The 16,575-nt window shown below is 40.0% G+C and overlaps 1 protein-coding gene across 1 annotated transcript in view; it reads right to left on the bottom strand.

Annotated features, from left to right (window-relative positions):
- Positions 1-10,598: 10,598 nt before the first annotated feature.
- Positions 10,599-16,575, bottom strand: part of TAPT1 (transmembrane anterior posterior transformation 1) — a 121,887-nt gene continuing 115,910 nt past the window's right edge. Inside the window, exon 14 of the mRNA XM_073609673.1 lies at positions 10,599-13,283. Within this exon, the coding sequence (XP_073465774.1) occupies positions 13,057-13,283 (227 nt within the window). The 3' untranslated portion in view covers positions 10,599-13,056. The remainder of the gene's footprint in view (positions 13,284-16,575) is intronic.

The following is a 16,575-nucleotide window of genomic DNA, read 5'->3' as shown; positions in this document are numbered from 1 at the left end:
GTAATACAGTATGGATTCCATGGCATGGTAGGCTTGCCGCTCCCCACTGAAAAGAAAGACTACTAAAGTTGGAGGTCAAGTGCTGTGTAAGAAAGATGTTCAGTGATTTGAATTTGCTTTGATTGACCTGGAGCTCTAAGATAGATTTGAAACTAGTTGAGGCGAGAGGGTTAATAAAAAAATAAAAATAAAAAAAAAACAAAAAAAACATTTAAACCTCATGTCTGAGTTGTTTCTGATAGCCGCTACTAGTAACTTGAGCTCCAGGATGAACAGAAGAGAAACCAGTAACCCTGGCATGTGCCGCTAGAGCAGGCAAACTGCAGGGAGAGAAAGCCAGCATATTAAATAAAGGCTTTGGGATCAGTGTAAGCATCCACTTGAGGACATACAGGTCAAATGTCCATGTAGAAAAATGATGGCCATAGAGTGTTAAAGGTCTATTGTATGTCCAAAGAGAAAAAGAATTGGGATTTAATGCTTTTTCACCAAAGGTGGAGGAGTCATGAGTGGGCATAAAGCCCACTTGATACTTGATGAGTGTGGTGATCAACACGTTAAGCCAGGAAGCTAAGATTTTATCTAATAACTTAACATCCAAGTTAAGTAATGAGATAGTCGAAACTCGTTTTTGGGATGATGGCCACAGCAACCATCAACTTGTCAGATCGTAATTTCTCAACATTCAAAAAGTCTTTAAAACAGTGTATAAATGAGAGGCCAGAATATTTGGCTTTTTCATAGTCTAGAGTTGTAAGGCTGCCAGGGTGCTCTGAAGGGTTTAATAGCAAGGTGCATCTAGGTCAAAGATATAGGGGCTTCCAAAGTGGCATGTAGGTCATCAGTGCCGTTCAGGAGAGAAAGTCCAGAAAAGAACTGATCTGTCAAAGTTCCATCAAAGGGAGTGGAAGCCAAAGGCGTTGCATGTTTATGGAATTCTGAAAGGATTTTAACTGGTAAGGCCCAAACCTGCATAGAGTGGTCTGGCCTATGAACAGGGTTAACTAAAAGAGAACCCTGTTTATTACCATGAAGGTAAAAATTGTTTTTGGACCAATGGATTTGTTTTTTCAGCCAGTTCCGTGAGGCAATGGGCTAGACCTCCTCCTTTGGGTCGTGCGCGTGGTCATGTTCTGGGCAAGATGGCCTGTATAAGGGGTCACCACATAAAACATATCTTAATTCTATAGCGAATGTATATTTTGATGATTGTATGAGATATCGATTAATGTATGTTTTTTTCCTTTTCATTTATAGTTTGAAATTGGTAATCACTCTAGAGTATCATGTGTATGTGTACAATAAAGCTCCTGAAGAAGCGGTATCTTCGTCCGCAAAACATGTTGAGCAATTAATACACAGATGGTATAATCCTTTAAGTGTCACAATATTTGTGACCGTATAGAGCCATTGTTGATTTTTTTTTTTCTCAGTATGTTTTAAATTTATGTATTTTAATTGTTTTTCGTAATATAATTTAAAACTTTTCATATCAAGTTTGTTATCCCAAGTTTTGTACGGTACCATTAAAGTCCATTTCAGCCTTCCCTTAAATTTCCTTTCCACTTTGTTGAGACGAAGGTACCATTCTATATTGCATTATTTATGTTGGCACTCCATCAAAAAAAAGAGAACGCGGTTTATTACCATGAATGTAAGATTTGGTTTTGGATCAATGGATTTGTTTTTTCAGCCAGGTCTGTGAGGCAATCGTTTGAGTTAATTTTGGACATTTTACAGTTTTTTTCAATTGGGGAGACAGATTTTGTTTAAATTCAGCCAAGAGAGTCATGGTTAGATTCTAACTCTAATGCAGTTCATGCATTCCAACCTTTTTTTTTTTTTCTTTTGGGATACCAACTGAATCAGTTGTCCATTAATTATTACAGCCTTATGGAGGCTGAAGTGTCATTCAGAGTGAATTATATTGAGTTAGGGAAGATTATAATTCCTCAAAGATATTGGGATCGCTTAACAAAGAACTGTTAGAAGATGTGCCCCATGTAATAGATACAACAATTCTCTCTCATGCTCACTGGACACACTTGCTCCTCTCACTAGACACAGATTTAAGCTGGCTACACATTATACAGTTTTCTTGTTTCATTTCCTTTAGATATAGCTGTGCTCTAAAATGATTATGGCATATAACCAAATCCCTGAAAGTCTTCGCCCAATAGAAAGCTACTCTTCCTAAAAATACAGTTCCTGCCTCCATGCTGCCAAATAAACCTATTTCACCACTTATTAATAATCAATCATTCGGTCCTCGCCAGGTTCTTCTCTACCTTTGACTCTACTTTTTCCCCCATGCCCAAAAGATTAAATCTTCAAAAATAAGATTATTAAATACAATTCGTGGGGACATCCTCAGTGCACAAATATCAACCCCACTTAACATACCGGGGGAGATTTACTAAAATGGGATCACTCAGAATCTGGTGCAGGTGTGCATGGTAGCCAATCAGCTTCTAACTTTAGTTTGTTCAATTAAGCTTTGGCAATAAAACCTGGAAGCGGATTGGCTTCTATGCCACCTCCACCCTGTCTAAAACCACATTCAATACTTTACTCTTTTGACCATGTTACTATAGAAGGCCAAACTTTTTTTCAGAAGACCCCCTACCTGTTCCTTGGACCCTACATCTTCAATCTCTGCCTCTCTACTGGCACCTTTCCCTTCCCTCTAAAGCATGCACTGGTCACCCCATACTTAAAAAGCCCTCACTGGACCCCACAAGCCTGAACAACTTAAGACCTATCTCCTTGCTCCCATTTACTTCTACACTTAGTCAACAACAGCTTGAGCGCCTACCTCATTGGCAACACCCTTCTTGACCCTTTACAGTCTGCTTTTCATTTGCAACACTCCACAAAAGTTGCTATACTAAAACTAACAATTTATTAACTGCTAGAACCATTGGCCACTACTCCACACTCATACTATTAGACCACTCTGCTGCCTTTGATACCATTAACCACCCACTCCTCCTTTAAAAACACAACTCCCTTGGCCTCCAAGACTGCTCTTTACTGGTTCTCCTCCTACCGATCACAGCATTCCTTCAGTGTGGACTACTTCTCTGCCGCTTCCTCTTTCTGTATGGATCCCCCAACATTCTGTCCTTGTACCCCTTCTCTGTTCTATCTACACCTCCTCCCTTGGTCACTTGATAAACTCCCAAACACCCAAGCCCATCTCTCTACTCCTTACCTAACTTCACCCCTTCAGTCTCTTCTCACATTATTAACATGGTATGGATGTCATGCCACTTTCTCAAAATCAATCTTTCTAAAACTGAGCTCATATTATTTTCCCCCAGCACTTATGTGCCATCTCCTGATTTCTTCATCAAGATTAATAGTACTACTATTAATTCCTCCCCTCATGCTAAAATGCCACTTGTAACCTTGGACCCTGACCTACCCCTTTCAGCCCCAAAATCCAATCACTGTCCAAATCTTGTAGACTTCAACTCTGTAACAACCCCAAAATACACCACTTTTTAACCAATGACACCAACCTACCCATTCACGACCTTGATATCTCTCAAAAACTATTACTGGAAATATTGGATGTTTATTGGCAAAAAATATTTGTGTACAACATTATTATTTGCAAACTGATATATATCAGTTTATCAACTTTTAAACCACCCAAAAATCAACAAAAATTTGACAAGACATCAATAGTTTCCTTTAAACCTTTGTGTAAAACAGCAGTCAATATTAAAACGTGGCATTTCAAAGTAGTTTATAACAAATAATGCATGTCGCAAGGGAAGTGGACTAATGGTATGATGCATATTCTTAGTGATTGGCCAGGATCCACTAATTGTTAAGCCAAAGGGGTCACTAAGGCTCAGTTCACATATATGCAAATTGGATGCGTTTTTAACCGCACCCGCTTTGCATAACACGTGAATCAGATCGGCTTTCAATGGAAGCAGTTCACACTTGTCCGGTGTGGCCGTGGTCCCTTTCTGAAAAGGCTCCTGTGTGATTTTGGGTCTGGTTTAGGTGCGAATTCAAGTAACAATTTGCACCTAAACTGGTGAACAAAACTGCGCCGGACTGCACACCGCAGCTGGACATGTGTGAACCTAGCCTAAAGGAGAATTTATATATATATATATATATATATATATATATATATATATATATATATATATATACACATATACACACATACATACTTTTTAATTAATTACATCATTCACACATTTTCCATCACTGCACATATCCAATTATTTTTACACATACTCACATTTACCTAAGGCCCACACTAGTCCAGCAATTCGTCATTTTGCATTGGTTGCACCTGCTCCCCGACCGCGGTTTCCCACGGGTCCCGTTTCAAGCATCTCCAGCCTCAACCCCCGGTTGGGACCACCTATGCCGAGCCACCGCTCTATTCCATTCCCTGGAGCTGGCCATAACTTATGGGCTGCTTTGTAAGTAACATTGATAGTGCTTCTTCTTTCTGCCTTTTTCTTTTACCTATGGGGAATCCCTATAGATAACTCAATAACTTATCTATTTAATTTTTATTTCATTCATGCAGCCAACTCCTGACAATTGGCAAGAGGCCATGAAACGCATCGAGTGTTCATCTATGGGTGTCAAGTACAAGTTTGGCCTGATAACTGTATCATATTACAACTTATCAATTTCACATATCATGTAAATCATGTATGAATTATCTGTATGTATTTGATTGCTTATCATTTACTTACTTTGTCACACATCATGTTCGTCAATTAATCATTCGCTATAAAATGTATTATTATATATATTGACTCTTTATGATTACATTCTGTATCATAAATGTTTCATGTTTTTAATCGGTTTTATTATGCTTTTTATGATTTACGCCCCTGGGGGATTGTGACATTCAATTTATTCATGTTTATTCTATATATCATCATACACACCAACATGCCTCACGTAAAGTCCCAACCCCACTTCCTTTTGTTCTTTTATGCTATTTGGCTGCAGCAATGGGTGCAATGAATGCAACACCCTGCCTCCTATGAATAGAAGCTAAGGTATGCAGGAAAAGGGAGATTGCTATGATTAAGCAGTCCAACTCAGGGGATTGGTTGTTTCACTTATACATCCATTACCCATGTTTGAATTGCCTTTTCTGCTCACCCAAAAATCTTGAGGGCTGGTTCACACAATATGCAGTACAGTGCATTTTTATTCTTCAAAAATGCATGGACAGTGTTTTAACATGGATTCCAATGACCCTAGTTCACATGAGTGCAGTGCGCTCCAGTGCAGTCAACAAATGAGATAAAATTAAAAAAAAAAATTAAAAAGGGAAAGTCTGGACTGCAATGCATGAAAACCATCCATGTAGAAGCTCATTTGGAATGCAGAAATTGTGGTATGAACCGGCTGTTAAAAATCTAATTGTGTAGCAGGATTTTGTGATAAAATGCAACAAGAGGAATGGCCCAGGTTTTTCAATTATGTTGAGTAGCAAATTCCTGCATCAAACTCTGTGAAACTGCCCAGTTTTAATATTAGCATTTTAAACAAACAACTTACAGTATTGTGCATTAATGTATAAGTATACGTCGATCAGCCATAACATTATGACCACTGACAGGTAAAGTGAATAACATTGATTATCTCATTACAATGGCTTCTGAAAATGGGTGGGATATATTAGGCAGCAAATGAAAATGTCCCTGAAATTGATGTGTTAAAAGCAGAAAAAAAAAAAAGGAACAGTGTAAGGATTTGAGCAACTTTGACAAAATCCAAATTGTAATGGCTAGATGACTGGGTCAGAGTAGCTCCAAAATTACAGTTCTTGTGGGATGTTCTTGGTCTGCAGTGCTCAGGACCTACCAAAAGCAGTCCAAGGAAGACAGAACAGTGAAAGGGTCATGGGCAACCAAGGCCCACTGATGTACATGGATAGCAACGGCTGGGCCCGTGTAGTCTGATCCAACAGAAGTGCTAACTTAGCTCAGATTGCTGAACAAGGTAATGCTAGTTCCAATAGAAAAGTGTAAGAACACAAGGGTGCATCACAGTTTGTTGTGAATGGGGCTGCATAGCAGACTGGTCAGGGTGCCTATGCTGATGTGTCCACAGCCAAAACCCACCTACAATGATGGGCATGTGAGCATCAGAACATGACCTAGGAGCAATAGAAAAATATGGCCCGGTCTGATGAACCATGTTTTCTTTTACATCATGTAGATGGCCGCATACATGTGTGTCGCTTACCTGGGGATGAGATGGTGCAACCACAAATGCATTATAGAACACTGTAGATGGGGGTAAATTCTTGTGAATGTTGCATGAAAAAGCTAGCATATAAAACAAAAATTTGATGCAGCAGTCTGCAGCGTAATGCTCCATTCACACTTGTGTGACTTTGGACATCAAAGTCGCAGCCCATTCTTTTCAATGGCACCCGTTCCAATTTCCTGCGACTTAGAAAAGGTGCCTGAACTACTTTGATGCACCCTTGATCCGGGGAGTGTAAATTCACTGGAAATCATATGACTTTAGAGTCGCCCTACTGTGAATGGAGCCTAAATGATATTCGCTGATAAAAAAAAATTCTATTTACAAACCACACTCTTCCCAGGAATTATAAAAGATTACAAAATTTATTTAGCTTAGTTTTACAAGATGCACTTATAAAACTTGTACACAATATGATTACCAACAGAAGGAATACTCCACTTCATTTTATTCCATAAATACGCTTGTCAAGGCCTTTATTAGATGCTTCAGACCTTTGAGGCCACTCTCTGTTATAAAATTAGCTTTGTTTGCAGGCCATGTGATAACTGAACCACCTTATTATACATTCCATAAATCACTACAGCCTGCCTTACCCCACAATATACAGTTTGTTTGGAGCCTTAATAAAGTGTGCCTACACATTACCAGTTATCCAGAACATATTTCTTTTTTTTTTTCATCATCAGGAAGATCAAACAATAATCCAACAAGCAAAAATAAATAGCACAACTGAATCAACTTTATAGTCAACTGTCCCCTACTTTTTATTAAAGTGGTTTACTACTTTAGAAGGAATCACTTATTAACAAGTCTCAGAAGCCTCTGACAGAAGCAGGTTCAACTGCCACAGAAATATCATGGGAGTCAGGAATTGGAGGCTTGCACCCAAGGCTTCACAGCAAAAATGGACCGTTCTATTGGGATACCCCCTTTGTGAGAAAAGTATTGGAAGAAGGGCCTCTAGGTTGCTACACAGCAGAGTCCGATTTGAAGAACTTTTTATACTGGCTGCATATTTGTTCTATATCAGTGGCACAGCCAGGTGACCACTTTTTTTTTAGATGGGGATCAACAATGGCAGCCTAGATGTTTGCTTTAATGGGGAATTATCTGTCTAACTACAGACAATCATGCCTATCATCTGTTTAGAATTTCCCACAAGGCACTTTTTCCCAGTCATAGGGTAGCCATTTGCAGTCTGATATTTGAAAAAGATGTGGCAGAATCAAACACCCCTGGTGGCACTGGGGAATGCAGTGGTAAGCTCTCAAATGAGCATGCTTGTCATTGCGCACAGGTTTACTGCCATGCTGAAAAATACATGGTTATAGAAACTAGGACCATGTATATACTGTGGCTGAGCAATGGCCAAGCTAGGGAGTTGTGGCAGGCAACAATGGTGCATGGCCAAAAGGAAGATGGCTATAATTTTCTGAAGATATTTTCTTGCACGAAGCCAGGATACTGCATTGTCATAATCCAAGCTTCAGTTATTCAAAGATTGCATTCAATCTATGAGGCAACTGTGAAGCTAACTAAAACACACTTGTCCACCAGTGTAAAGAGGGCACCCATGTAGGTTTTTTTTTTTTTTTTATGGAAAGCTTACATTGTTGGGACATAGAAAAAGGAAAACATTAGCCCCAATGAAATTCTGACTACTGTATGGGTTCCCTTAACCACTGCTAACAAAATTTATGTTTTCATTTTAAAGAGGCGGCCATTTAAACTTCATGCTCTGGAGAGACATGAAAGGCTGACATGTCTTTTAAAAGGAAATATCAAAGAATGGCCAAAGTTAGAAACTCTCCATTTGCAACTTCAAAGTAGACCTGCCAAGATAATGTAAATATGGGAAACCTGCTGAATAAATTTCAAAGCTTCGGGATGCTCATCCCGATCTTAACTCTATGCGTTCATAGGAGGTACTTGGCATGTTTTTCTAACCCCCACTTTCAAAGTCAACGACAGCTCAGAGCACAGTTCTGTGTTTGTCAGGTGTGATGTTACTTCACACTGATTTTCATGTCCAGACTGAGACTCAACAGTCCCCAATGCCAAGAAAGCATTTAGAGCAGGTAGATTGCTGCTCTAAAAGGTTTGCTGGATATTTACCTCCCATATTCAGTGTCCATGTATACTCAACCATAATTGTTCGGAGGTCAGGATTTCCCCCCTCTCTGGCTGTATATGTGCTTCAGGTCAAGGACTAAGTATTGAAGCAACAATAAGGTCGGTAGGCCTGGAGCTTGGCCCATGCACGTTAAAGGCACAATGCCTGCTCTCAAATTTCTACTGTGACAGTTTCTCTTGAGAGTCCTTCTTTACTGCTTTGTTCTAGAAACCACTGAAAATTGTTCTTTCACTGCTTTCTACATGGAGCAACTGCCATAACTCCTCTCGTCATCAGTCAAATGCCTAAACCTATTAACTGCAATATACCAGCATATATATTCCTCCAGTCCTGTCAAACAGGAATGTATTGGCATCTGTGATCCACGTGATAGAAACTGAGCTTACAACAGAGTGAGAAACGTTGTGGAGCTGTATACAGAGTTTTACCTAACAGATGATCAGTTTGCATGCATATCAGTTTGGTGACAGATTACAAAGTAAAAAGAAAAAAAAATGTAACAAAAAAAATGCAACAATCACAGTTAAATTTACATGATCTGGATTAAGGAATATTTTGGCAATTTTTAACAACAGTTCACAATTTTCAGAAACTCTCAACTCCATAATGATCTACAAATGCCTTTAGACTCATTGTATACTGAAACATTCATTCTACGTATCCCACTGCAAGCTGTTGGACAACCTAGGCATGAGCACCCTGGACACATTTTCATTGCGACAGGCACTCTGCACTTCTTTTGAATAAATCTTAGCAACCACCCAAAAAGCATTACATTTGTTTCCTCCTCTAAAAATAGTACTCAGCAGTGACTCGCAGTGCAAGGTTAGGAACAGCCAAGTTCTCATAATAGAATCACAGTGATTTTTGTAAAGAATGACTGTTTTCAGAGGTCATTTGGCAGACTTAAGCCAGCCAAAGACAAATCCAAATTTTGCCAGTTCATCAGCGACTGACTGAAATGGGATCCATTTATGGGCAGGCCGATTGTACAAAAGTCACTATATTGACTTCAGTACAACCAGCCTGTGTTTTTTTTTCTGTGTGATCACTGCCGGTGGCTATAGCCACCGGCAGTAATCATTGTATTTCTGATGGCTGGGAGACCTCCCGTTGTCAAAATATAATAGCACTTTGAGAAAGAGTTCTTCATCCATACTGACAGTTGAAGGGAAGAAAATTGCTTGATTCCTTCATCAAAACACAGTCAGTGTTGATGGGCAAATCAAATAATTTTCTTTCCTTCAACCTGTGGTTGAAGTAAAAAAAAATAAATAAAAAAAAAAGCATAATCTATGGCCAGCATTATCTGCTGGATAAAAAAAAACCTTTGAGCGACACCGACACCAGAGAAAATAGGTGCCTTGTGGCAAAAACAAAACACCTGCCAGGACACTGACATATATTGCTGAAAAGTTTATTACTGGGATATCACCACCTGATCATTATCTGGTCTGGTCCTGAAAGTGGGATAGAACAAAAATACACAAAAACAGAAGAAGACAATTTAACTGTATCTGCTCATGCATGCTGTGATGATCTGTACCAAGTATATGAGCCAAAAACGGAATTATTCAGTTTTGGCTTTATTAACCTGTTACAGATCAGGCCATTCTGAAACTGAACATGAGTCAATCTGCTTGTCTGGTGGACATCAAAAGATAGTACTTGATGGAAGTCAAGGTGTTTGCCATAGTGATGGGTTTGTTGGGCTTTGCATAACTGCCACATGCCTTCAAAGCTGCATTTGGGCTGCACATTGTATTGATATATATTGCTTCCCTAATTGGGTCCAGGAAAGCTTTTGCAGCAGGCACATCCTCTCAATGGAACCTTATAGTAAGCTTAGGTTTGACCAGGATTATTGAGATTTTAAGGAGTCATGCTGAAAAAGGCAGTCCTCTATGACACCAACCTATTTAGCAAGGTGCTTCGTTCTACACATTGAGTTGACTTCAATCATAATTAGGAGAAAATAATAACCTGCACATGAATGGATAAGGGAAACAAGTTTAATTTAAAGTGGTTGTAAACCTATTACAACCACTTTAACCTACAGGTAAGCCTAGATTAAGGCTTACCTGTAGGTGCAAGAAATATCTCCCAAACCTAAAAGGTTTAGGAGATATTTGCAGGAAAAGTGGCACCATGCTATGCATACTAGCTCATTATGCCTTTGCATTGCAGGGTGTTTTTTTTTTTAAAGAGGATTTACTTCCTCTTTAAGGGCTTGTAAAACACTACCAGCGTGTTTAAGATGTGTGTGTCCACCCTGGGATGTGGTATAGAGATAGAGAGGAAATAAGAAGCAGACCAAGATCTCTGACAGAACTGGTCTGCTGTGCTATGCTCACTGAATGCTGAAAATAATCAGCATGGTGGGAGAACGGCTAATTTTTCTTCCTCATTTTAGTCACTGTACAGAGTTAAGTGGCAATATAGAGAATTCTGCTAGAATATCATTTCTGCAAGATCCATTTTAGTCTTTTTATTTTTTTGACAGCCAGCTGTTGTGTTTATTGTCACGAGAGAGATCTCCACTCTTCCGGATTGATCAGAGAAAAAACCCCACTATGTCTATATACATTTCCTGCCTTTCTGTCATATCACCCAGAATACAATCTAAATCTTCTCCAAATGCTGTTCAGCTGCTGAAACTGCTAATATTTCGAGCTTTCATTTGAGCAGTTTTTAGATCAGTACTATCAGGTTTTTTTGCAGAGAAACTAGACAGCACTGCAAATCGCTAAACAAGGCTTTCTGATTGGCTGCTGTATTTCAGCTATCAGAGGAAAACATTTCTTTATAACACCCATTAGGCTGGACATTTTTATCCAACGACATATCCCAGCATGACCTTGAACTTAGCCATGTCCAGCGGCTTCTAACCTACACCCAATTCAAAGAAAGTAGAACTGCACTTGTGCAACTACCTTTGCCTGGGATCTACGTGCATCAAACCCATCATGTAAACAATTACTGCAATCATCATGTTTAAAATAACCAAATAATGACTGCGAAAGCTACTGCACAGCAATGGGTAACCTTCCTGAAAACTACAATAGGGCCTTTTGTGTCAAACCTAATCAAGGTTACAAGCTGAATCCATGGCCAAACACTCTCGCCGCCACAGTATTTAAACAGATATAGATCAGATGTGGACATGTAAAGAAGCATAACTTTTTAAAGTACATCAGAGAGGGTGACAGCCTTCCAGTTTCTAGCAAGCACATCTATTTAGGAATCCTATGTTCTTGCTAACATTACAGATTTTTATTTAATGACGAATTAAGAGCTGTAACTTCAAATTTGAAATGAGAAGCGCTTGATTTCAAGCATTTTCAGAGCCTATTGAAATAGAGACAGGCCAAGGAAATCTAAAAATAAAAAAAAAAGAATAAGGGCCAAATCCTTACTAACATCACTTAGCTCACAAAATGGCGGCCATTACTGTGACACTGTGAAAGGTGCACTAACTCTTTATTGCATGTGAAACTGATGTATTAAGCCCTGCTGGTTTAGAACATAAAGAGGGTTTTCAAGAAAAATAGAAAATCTTTATGCGATTTGAACACCCCCAAAGAGTAACAGATGGGTCCTCACTACAACCTGATTTTGTAGACGAAAAAAAAACAGCCCATCAGACATAAGGTATAGAAGCAAACAGGACTTTCTATCCTTACTTCTCTTGAAAATCCCCTTTAAGTGGAGAACACAACACAATATAAAAAGCCCTTAGGTTCCACGTTTCCGATTACCTAAGATATGTAGTATACACAGTTTTTTTTCCCCCTCCCTTGCACTCCACTTGCAGATCATCCATTAGAAAGTTGGCAGTTAAATGTTCTTTGCATGCAGCACAAAACATTACAGTGATATATATTATATTATGGGAAAGAGTCTGCTCTAGCAGAGGTTTTTTAGATTACCGGTGTATATAAAAAATTATGACTAAAGTCACACATGACCAATACCACACTGGTCTGTGTCCATGCCAATGAGTCTCATATGATCTATGCATCCCAATGAGACTTGTTGATTTCCTAGTACCTGTTAAAATACAATTTTTCATCCTGGAAAATAAACTTTATATATAACTATATACATGAAAGAATGTGGTACTAATTATGTTTTTGGATTCTAAAATACAAACAATCCACGATGTGAATACGTTGGCGAGGTGTTGTATAATTTTATCACACTAGACTGAGGCTTTTTTTGGAAGGAATCTATTCCTAGTTTACTATGGTTTTGTTTCTAGGAAGTTGTTAAGGCATTTGATCTTGGCCTAGTTGATTAACCTGTATTACAATAGCTGGCAATGATGGATGAGGAAATTTATCAAGGCTGGCCAAAAGTTTACACATTAAAATTGGGACCCTTGAGGTGAAAAGAAAATCATTAACAAAGCTCAGCTTTTCAAAGCAAAGCTCTTCTGACTTTCATCTCTCTGGCAAAGCTCGCAAGCGTGATTTACAAAAATCTCATCTTCTCGGATCAGGTTTAACCAGCTCCAAAGCATGCCGGCCTGCTGGAAGGGGACTGACTTTGCCATGGAAAATAACTTAAAAGTAGAATTCAAAAATAAATATCTAAGTGCCAAGTCCAGCAAGTGTTTTTCTGCTCCACCAATGAACGGAAAAAAGCTTTTAGTCAATTCTGTTCCCACAGATGGTGAACCTGTCAATCTCAAGTAGGTCTTTGTTAGCCGAACTGTTTTTTAGCTCTGTGCCATCCTGCGTAATGTCCTTCTCTTCTCCATCTGGCGTAGTCAGGAACTGGTCAGGGTTACTCTGTACAAGCAGTGGTGCAGTGGAATTCTGCCGCGAAGGCTGGCTGGTGACTGATGTGCTCTGGGCATCATCTGTAGGGACTCCTAACAACAAAAACACAGTCTAGGTTATTCCTAACCTAAGGATACAGTAGACAGGCAAAAACTTATATGCTCCATACGTCATTCAAGTTTCAGTTACATCACTAGGTATTTTACAGTCAACAAGGTGTGGAAAGTTTGAGAAGTCAGCAGGGGGTTTAAAGTAATTTATTAGATATCGACTGATATAAACTAAAGGTACCAAGAGACAGTAAAGAATGAGAGAGAGTAATTTACAGTCAGATTGGGAACACTCGTGTGTGGGCACCTGCACAACCTTATCAGATCCTACATAAGCCTTCTCATTGGGCCATGATTGATTTTTATGGCCATTTGCTCACCCTTCCTCCTTCAACAGCGTGAACTTTCCAAAAAGAGATGGCTGGGATGTGTATACCTAGCCAGCTGCTATGTAATGTTTGTAGGCAGCTTAAATAAAGCTGTCAGGAGACCCCTTCGGGGGGGCAGTGACGGCGGCTTGCTTTTTGGGCTATGACGCTTGTTCCCCCTCTTGCGTTTCTATGCCCTGTTGTGCGTCAGTGGGCGGACGACGCAGTGTGTCGCGCCGTCATGTGACTGGCCATGGCGTCCGTTCTGATGGCGTCATCCATGGAGTTTCCTTGGTCGACATCATGCAGTCACATGGCACACACATTGTGTGGGCAGGGTGGCGCGATGCGCTGCCGGCCCAGGGGAGGTGTGGGGATCCGATTGGTGCTCGGGAGGGAGGGTTTATCCTTGAGCGTCATAGATCACTCCAGGTGTAGTACACTTACTTCATCTCTCTCCTTAATCCAGACCCCTATATAAATTGGCTGGCTCACAAAACGCGCCTCTCTCTATTTTTAGGTAAGACCTTTGGAATACATCACTTGATGAAAGTTTGGATATGTTTTCTAACATTCTATAGATCAACATTACTAGTTTTGAGTTTTTGTTTTTACTTTAAGTCCCTACCTATTTGTATATCCAGCTAAGCGCTCATTTTTTTCCTGCTTCTTCCTACTCATATTCCCACTCCAAAGACATGCTGGTAGGTTAAATGGCTTCTGTCCAAAATTGGCCCTAGTATATGAATGTGAATTGGGGACCTTGGATTGTGGGCTCCTTGAGGGTAGGGACTGATGTATGTGTGGAGTGCTGCATAAATTGATGGCGCTATATGGGTACCTTAAATAAAAATAGGGATATTGTAAACACGCACCTACACTCACTCAGGTTGAACTGGATGGACTGGTGTCTTTATTCAACCTTACTAACAATGTAACTATGTAACTATGTATGGGGAACAAAACCTTGCAAGTCATGAAGTTTTCCTCGGACTCCATTTTGGCGTCAAAGTCCATCTGAACCCTAGTGGCCATTCAAATTGCGTGTGGGTCCCCGATAAAATGTGTGCTTTACAAGACTCTAGTAAGAAACTTCACAGCGATAGGTATGTGTTTCCTGTTTTGATCTGATAGATTAGCCAACCCTATTTGAGTTATTTTTTCACTATTATACGTACTATTATTTTTCTCTTTGGGTTTTGATCTAATTTGGTATTCAATTTCTCTATCTTTTACCATTAGGTTTCATACTTAGACCCACGCTAGTACACTAGCTGTGAAGTCTTCGTTCTGCCAATCCCCCCCCCCCCCCCCCCCCGCCTTCATCTCTCGGTCATTTTACCGCCCTCCCTTTTGGGCGATATTCCTGTGGCACCTGGACATGACATTTTTTCATCCTATTTTTGCTCTTTCAAACACCCTTGCAGGCGTTGCTGTCTCCTTCTCTGTTGAGCATATGATCTCCGGTGCTTGAAACATTTAAACACATGAGGACAGTACTGATACTAATAGATGTTTATCTATACAGATTTACAGTAGTTATTGTATCCATTGAATATAGGATATTTTGCTATTCTATGTATAATCATGATTATAATATTATATCTGTATCAATGGTATAGATTGTTCATATCTACTTTTCAGCCCATTCCCTTTCTCCCTGAAGAAGATTCTCATCCCACATGTCGAAACACGTTGGATTTTATCTGTCTTTTTGACAGTTGGTTTGGGCTTCTTCCATTGTCCATGTTCTCATTTTGTGTTCTGATGATCTCATAGTTATAGTTTTTGATGTATAATGTAGTTATCTTTTGTAACAAATTTTCATTATTTTATATAATTTTCATCTTTTGCATGTTCATGGTCCTTTAAAATCCCATTTTTGAGGAAATTCTTTTTTACATATTGTACCAGGGATGTGGACCTAAACCTCTCTCCTTTCCCATTCAATTAGTCGAAATCATCTCCGTACAAAATAATTTATTAGGTATTCGACTGATATAAACTAAAGCTACCAAGAGACAGTAAAGAATGAGAGAGTCATTTACAGTCAGATTGGGAACACTCGTGTGTGGGCACCTGCACAACCTTATCAGATGCTACCTGGATAAGCCTTCTCATTGGGCCAGGATTTATTTTTATGTCCATTTGCTCACCTTTCCTCCTTCACCAGCGTGAACTTTCCAAAAGAGATAGCTCTGTGGCTGGGATGTGCATACATAGCCAGCTGCTGTGTAATGTCTGTAGGCAGCTTAAATAAACCTGTCAGGAAATCCCTTTCTGATGTTAATGGTCAGGCTGTTTGGATGACACACTCGTTTTAACATTTTCTTCATAATCTAGCACCAAGGTCTCGGTGAACGCCACTCAAACTGGGGAAACCAAACTCCCAGTCACCAGGGAGAAAGGTGCAGGCTGCCAAAAAATCCGGAGTGATGCATGTATGCAATCAAAGAAGCACAGCACTCTCATCCAGCCAACCTAGTGTAGATTTTCTTCACTGACCCAGAACACATATTTCAGTATGCAATTGGGCGAAAACCGTTATGGACAGTTTTACATTTTTAGCATTGAGCTCAGTAGGGGGGGCGTTTTAGCATTGAGCTCAGTAGGGGGGGCGTTTTAGCATTGAGCTCAGTAGGGGGGGCGTTTTAGCATTGAGCTCAGTAGGGGGGGGGCGTTTTAGCATTGAGCTCAGTAGGGGGGGGGCGTTTTAGCATTGAGCTCAGTAGGGGGGGGGCGTTTTAGCATTGAGCTCAGTAGGGGGGGGCGTTTTAGCATTGAGCTCACTAGGGGGGCGTTTTAGCATTGAGCGCACTAGGGGGGCGTTTTAGCATTGAGCGCACTAGGGGGGCGTTTTAGCATTGAGCGCACTAGGGGGGCGTTTTAGCATTGAGCTCACTAGGGGGGCGTTTTAGCATTGAGCTCACTAGGGGGGCGTTTTAGCATTGAGCTCACTAGGGGGG

Source organism: Aquarana catesbeiana, linkage group LG01, assembly GCF_042186555.1.
Source record: "Aquarana catesbeiana isolate 2022-GZ linkage group LG01, ASM4218655v1, whole genome shotgun sequence".
Lineage (NCBI taxonomy): Eukaryota > Metazoa > Chordata > Amphibia > Anura > Ranidae > Aquarana > Aquarana catesbeiana.
This window is presented reverse-complemented; position numbering and strand designations above follow the sequence as displayed.